Source organism: Cupressus sempervirens, chromosome 11 (genome assembly GCF_028749045.1).
Source record: "Cupressus sempervirens isolate cs-2001-9-10 chromosome 11, ASM2874904v1, whole genome shotgun sequence".
NCBI lineage: Eukaryota > Viridiplantae > Streptophyta > Pinopsida > Cupressales > Cupressaceae > Cupressus > Cupressus sempervirens.
The window spans coordinates 308,693,856-308,701,003 of record NC_143128.1 but is presented as its reverse complement, the minus strand read 5'-3'; the positions used below and the strand labels follow the sequence as shown (position 1 = coordinate 308,701,003).

General features: G+C 35.9%; 1 protein-coding gene across 1 annotated transcript; it reads left to right on the top strand.

Moving 5' to 3' along the window:
• The first annotated feature begins 1,880 nt into the window (after positions 1–1,880).
• On the top strand, positions 1,881–6,927 carry LOC149529366 (uncharacterized). The gene is made up of 3 exons (XM_089809676.1): positions 1,881–2,753; positions 4,969–5,307; positions 5,908–6,927. Exons 1-3 carry the CDS (start codon positions 2,454–2,456, stop codon positions 6,442–6,444), a joined length of 1,176 nt encoding a protein of 391 aa, XP_089665802.1. The 5' UTR covers positions 1,881–2,453; the 3' UTR covers positions 6,445–6,927.
• Positions 6,928–7,148: the final 221 nt, after the last annotated feature.

Below are 7,148 nucleotides of genomic sequence, written 5' to 3'. Positions count from 1 at the left end.
GTAAAGATCAAACACCAAGAACAGGCTAGGGGAAAAACCCTAGCCCAACCGGCAGCCAACGCTTCTCCACATCCTCCAGCAAGAACCTCTCACCAAAATTGATTTCAATAGATTCAGAATTGGTTTATTTAAGACTATTAAATTTTTTCTAATAGCATATTATTTAAGACTATTAAATTTTTTATTATTATTTAGACTTGAATAATGGCCACAACACCAATTTCTATATATGTGAAAATTACCCAATAACTTTGAGGAACAACATTTTTTTATTAAAAGTTGTAAAAAAGTTTAATTGTCCATAAATTTTTCATAGTTTAGTAGAGTGTAGGTGTTGGAAGAAGATAAAGGAACAACAAAATTTTCTAAAATATTTTATAAAAGTTTGATAATTCATAAGTTCAACAATTTTTATAAAATAATGTGACAACCAAGAAAATATTCACCATTTGAACTCAAATAAGATAAATGGAGAAAATCAATTTTTAAAAAAAGTTTGATTACCTATAACAAAGAATTTTTATACAAGTTTAAATAATGTGACAACCAAGAAAATATTCACCATTTGAACTCGAATAAGATAAATGGAGAAAATCATTTTTAAAAAAAAGTTTGATTACCTATAACAAAGAATTTTTATGTAAGTTTAAGTGGGAGAATTTTTTTTTTGATAAGTATGTGAGGCTTGCAATTCACTGATGCATTGTAGGCTCTTGCCTATGAATTGGAGAATTTTGATGTAGGCTTGAATAAGAAAAAAATTTCAACCATCTAATAGATTTGAGTTTCAATAGATTTTCTTAATGAATTAATTGAGTTTTGGATTCTTATGAACACTTGCTTACTAAGTACTATTCTCTATTTGCATGTAAGCATTTTAATTTGGGAGAAAATTTAAAGTCAACTTAGATTTGGAGATAGATGTGAAGTTTGCATAAAAGTAAGAGAAATACCCAAAAAAGAAAGCATGACAACCAATTTTTTAAAAAAAATTATATATAAGAAATTAGTGATTTAGTCGACTTGAGCTATCATAACCATAAAACACCAATTCTTCTTAGAAAATTGATTATAAATAAACAACTCACCATTTGTTAAAAAGTTTATTAAAAAGTTTGGATGTCCATAAACATTTCATGGTTTAGTAGACTCAAGCTAGAATAACGGTGATTATCAAGAAACTTTTCCCCACTTGAATTGGAATAGGATAAAATAAACTACAAAATTTTCTCAAAAGTTTTATAAAAGTTCAATTATGGGAAAACTTTTCATGATTAAGTAGACGAGAGCTAGAATAACCCTAAAATACCTATTTCTCTTTAAAAAAAAGATCACTAATAAACTTCTCACTATTTGAGTTGGAATTAGATTAAGGAACAACAAATTTTTCTCAAAAGTCTTATAAAAATTTGATTATTCATAAGTTTTTCATGATTTAGTAGACTTAAACGAGAATCAAGGTAGAACAAAAATTTCTATAAAATAGTGTTACAACCAAGAAACTTTTCACCATTTGAATTCGAATAAGATAAATGGAACAATCAATTTTTAAAAAAAAATTAATTACCTAAATTTGTGATATGAGAAAAATTTACCAAACTATTTTGCACCCTTCCACTTAAAAAATAAAACTACAATTTGTTTAAAAGTTCCTTTGCAAAACACAAATCCCCATCCCAAAATAAGATATAAAATATGAAAAAAATTAACATATTTAAAAACCTAATTTAAAAACCAATTTTGAAATAAACAACCTCAAAGAATATTCCTTACTAATATTTTGATAAAAATAAAATAAATTAAAACAATTCCATAGAACAATGTGCCCCGGAGACCATGACAACTCCTTTTAACCCAGCAATTTCATCCCACGGCACCTCGAATTTAATCCATAATTTGTTGCTTCCACGATGCGAACATCATCCAATGCAATAACCAATTGAAGTTTTTCATTAAAAATCCCAAAAAATGCCAACAAAAATTCCCACCCTGGTTGGCACAGGTAATTATAAATCGAAAGGAAGGGAAGGTGGGAGCCGCAGGACAAGATAGAGAGAACAATGTATTCCAGCTTTAGCTTTTGGGACCAACGTGCAGACCCCTGTCCGTTTGTCTGTTAACGTCATCTAACGGCCTACATTCGCGCACCACAACTTTTCCCTCTTCACTACTTGACTGGAGTTCTACTTGTACTCCCACTCGTAGTTGGTTAGGCTTTCCCCTCGCCCCCAACAAACGCTTCCATTGCATTGCATGCAATTCTCTGCTATCAGCACACGCAGCATTGCCGAGCATTGGTTTCTCCAATTGTGGTAGACGAATAAGAAGCCCCAGTTGTGGTAGAGGAATAAGAAGCCTCAATTGTGGTAGCAGAGATTTAAGAACGAGGGGAGAGGAAATTAGAAAGCGGGGGGATAAGAAACAAAGAATTTGGGGAGAAGAAGGAAAACATTATGGGCCAGAAATCTCGGCGCAGAGATGAGATGGCGATTAAAATAGGGTCAAATAAGGTGACATCTCTGGAGACTCTAAAGGAAGAGCCTTCTAATGAAGCGTATGAAGATTCAGCTAAGAAGTACAGTTCCTGGGGAATTTTGCGGGATTGGATCAGGAGCCATCACTGGCATGGGAACAAATCCAGTGGCCAGTGCCCGGATCTGAAGCTCTTGGTGGGTGTTCTCGGATGCCCACTTGGGCCTGTCAGCGTTGTTAATGACCCACTTCCTCATCTCTCCATCAAGGATGTTCCCTTTGTGAGTACTCAATTCCTTTTTCTCTATGCTTTTTGTTACAATGTTCTTTGCTTGTTTAAGAAGCACTTTTGCACACGGCACAGTGTGAAGTTTGTATATTAATTTTATCATCATTATAGGTAAGGGCCTTGTCTAGATATCCCGTATACAGATTGCAACACTCACCGACAAGAAATGTACCTCATTACTTAGATCATCCTCTAAGGAGTGCGTAACCATCAAGCCTCAATAAAATTTCAGCTCACCTTCCTGCATGCCTAAATTGCCCTTTAGTTTACAGTGTTAGGTCTAGGATGACTACCCTTCTTTCGGCATTGCCTATAAGACTCGTACCTAATGCTTTGTAAGGCTTGATGCTCTTCGAAATGTAATTGTATTGTAATGTTCTTCTGGGATCAGCAGGTTCATTCGATTAGGTTCTGAAGTTTTGGATTTAAAACTGTCACCATCATGTTTTATGCGTTTGTATAGTTCAATCCCATAATAATTGATGCCCTTTATTTCGGGATCTTCTTTTCTCTAGATCAACTTCAACAATGGTTTGCAATCTGTTAATGGAGACCATCAAGTTTAGATTAGTAGCGCTCTGATTGTCATTAGACCATGATGTGGCACAAGGGCCTTGGGATTTTAGTGATGCAATGTCCTTTAGAATGACTTAAACATATTTAAGATTTTTGTGTTTACAGGTCAGTTCAAATATTAGACTGCAGTCTTTTAAAGCATCGATAATGTACCGCCAAATCTAGATTGCAGCCTTGCCATTAGAACTTTTAACAAGTGCTGGGTTTGAACTTGCGTTGTTCTTTGTCAATTATACCAGTTTTGGACTCAATGTTCTTTGAAAAACACTTGAATTATCCAAATCCTTAAGATTGACGCAGTTTATGATTTGTTCTTGTTTATTGCTCCGAGATCCACTATATGCTACATAGATTTATAGTTTCTGGTAAATTGTCTCGATCATTCATGATGAACAAAGATTGGATTATTGGAAAATGTGTTTGTTTCACATAGCATGCCTTATTTTGTTTGATTATCAGATTTCAAACCCTTTGGACTTCATTAAGTCATATTTATGTCATTGGGTTTGAACTCGGGACTACTAAAAGTGATATCCTTGGGTTTCGGTCACAATCATGTTGTTGGAAACATTTGAAATATAGTGTAATTTGATAGATTGTTACAGTTCTTCCTGTTGCTAGATAGCTTGGATAGAGTGATATTCAAGGTGGAAATTTTACCCCATACTTACCAGGATTGTCCCAGTTCAAAAATTGGCTGGGGTCAGCTAGGAACTAATCCCCAAGGCGAGGATCCATTGATTTATACATGACTACAGAAGGAATCAACCCCACCGTTGAAACTCTAAAATCCAAAACAGTCTTATGATTATCTCTTCCTAGCTGTCAAGAGAATATGCTTTTCTTTGGGCATTTTTTATGTCATTCTTGGCTATATAAGTATTGCATATTTCCATTTTTGCATTTCTTTTAGTTCTTTTGGAAAGGCACTATTTGCCTCTCTGAGATTTTGCACGTTGCTAATATTCTTTCCATACAGTAGAGGGTACATTATGTTTTAGATTAGACTTCAGCATTGTGTTATCATCGGAAGCATACCAATTAAGGTAATGTTTCCAACTTACCGCTAGAACACAACTTGAAGAGTGATTGACTTTTTGATCTTTGCAGAGGATTTTTTTTTACTAGATAAGTGTCTGGTAAACTTTTTAAAATGACCAGTGATACTGGCATGGCATGCCCTGTGGGCCCCACATTAAGCACTTGTGACCCAGAGCTATGAACCAACAAGGCAACAAATAGGGGACCTGGTCCACATTTAACACAGCTGAGGCTTAAATCTGCAACCACATTGGATGAGTGAGGCATAAGCCCATGATCACAATGGTCCAACGGGGGTTTGGATCTTGGTGGGCACACCAACAACTACTGGTGGGCACACCAACAACTCCGCCGCTTAACTGACAGACTAAGTGGTGAAACCCTCTTTACGGAGGATATCTTTCGTGCACCACTTAATCAATTGTAACAGCTCAAATTCAAGAACTTCAACTGCAAAAGGATCTTTCTCAAGTCGACTATAGAGAATTGATAATTACTGGTTGCTGATTCTGACATATATTGATCTGTTGATTTAGGCAGGAATGAATGTTCCCTAATCCTAATATACTTTGATTGGTTTATTTGGGCAGGAAGCGTCATCAGCACAGTACATTGTGCAGCAATACATGGCAGCAACGGGCTGTATAAAATTTCAGAACTCAATTAAGAGTTCATATATGGCAGGACGAGTCAAAATGGTATCTACAGAATGTGAAATAGCTGCAAAAGTTTCTCGAAGCAACAAGGCTACAGAAAATGGGTGCTTTGTTTTGTGGCAAATCATGCCAGATATGTGGTCGATGGAGTTGGTTTTGGGTGAAAGTAAAGTGCATGCTGGAAGCAATGGCAAGATTGTCTGGCGTCATACACCATGGCTGGGTTCACATGCTGCGAAGGGTCCTGCTCGGCCCCTTCGTCGTGCTCTTCAGGTATTTCATTCAATTGATCCAACATCTTTCACTCTGGTTTTATTTTGACCATTATCAGACAGGGCCCAGAGTTGGAAATTCTTGAAAGCTGTTTGTTTTATTACAGCTCATACTGAGGTGGACCCAGTAACAAGTCGTGGTTCGATAGATTTCTCATTTTAATGTGTCTGCATGCAAAGTATGTTTAAACCCAAGTAATGGTCCAGTAAAAGAATACTGAAAATCACTGTTTGCATGATCAGGTTGGCTCAGTTATATAATATTTTTGACATTTTTGTATGGAGTCTGTCAAAAATAGTCTCAGTTTGGTGTTCCATAAGTAGACAGGTACAGTATAGATTCTCAATTTGAAGAGCAAATTTATTGCCTTCACTAGTGTACATAAGGTATTAGGATGAAATTTTGGTGAGGTAGTGTTTAAATACAGAGTTGCATGATTACAGAATTGTTAGGATGAATTTCTAATGAGTAAGGGAGAGGGACAGGTATAAATATGGACTGGCACAAGTTAGTTGTTGCATCAGATTTCATTTAATTGCTTACATTTGATCTGGTTAATAGTAATGCATTCTCTCATGCCCTTCGATTCTCTCTTCTCAGGGTTTAGATCCTAGAACGACAGCAATCATGTTTGCGAATGCCCTTTGTGTAGGCGAAAAATCATTTGGAGATGAAGATTGCTTTATCTTGAAACTTTCTGCTGATCCATCAATTCTGCAAGAAAGGAGTGACGGTCCTGCAGAAATTATCAGGCATGTGCTTTTTGGATATTTCAGTCAGAAAACGGGTCTTCTTGTATATATTGAGGACTCTCACCTTACTCGAATTCAAGCTACTGGGATAAGTACTGTTTACTGGGAAACTACCATAGAAACAACCATTAATGATTACAAAGCAGTGGATGGTGTCATGATTGCTCACTCAGGTCGGTCTGTCGTTACCCTCTTCAAATTTGGAGAGATTGCAATGAACCACACCAAAACTCGAATGGAAGAAACATGGACAATTGATGATGTGTCTTTTAATGTTCCTGGGCTTTCAATGGATTACTTCATTCCTCCAGCCGATGTCGTCGGAAATGGATCAGAAGGGGATTCCTATAACTACCAGTCTAATGGGAAGCTGAAGATTGGTTAGGATGGAGATGGAACTAGCCAGGATCAGCTTGCAGGGAAATCAACATGTGTGGATCAGTTGACTTGTTAATAATACTCCTCTAAAAGTTTGCCTTTCTAATTCTGATACAACCTCTACTCATTATTTCAGAGAGAACTGCTGGCTTTTGAAATGATTCCTGTATCATACAGAAACTAACAAATCAGAAGTTTTCTACTATAGAATGACCATGTTGCTGATGGAGGGCATTACTTTCTGTCTGCTATTGGGAATTGAATACCATTGCTCTATGCAAAAATTCTAGAATTCATACATTTTTTCTTAGGTCTCGGCAAGTTTAGTGAATTTCAAAATCATCATTTCAGGCAAGATCCTAATTGTAAATTTGGAATTTAAGACATTGGTGAGAGCTGATTTTAACTTTTGTATTATTGTAAGAAGCTGCAAACTAATCTGTCTCTGGTATTTTTATTCAATTTTCATAATCAGATACTGTTACAGAAATCCAATCTTGCCTTGGTTTGATAATCCTGCTGATTATTGTTTAAGGTTTCTTACTTTGTATATAAAATTATTAACCAGTTTGTAGAGATCTTGCAGTTTTATGAGGTCCAGTTTGTAGAGATCTTGCAGTTTTATGAGGTCCTGGATTACCCAAATCTGTGGGTAATACCAAATTTCTGTCCAAGTTTTGGATGGGAATACTTAGGCAACAAACTTTGTAT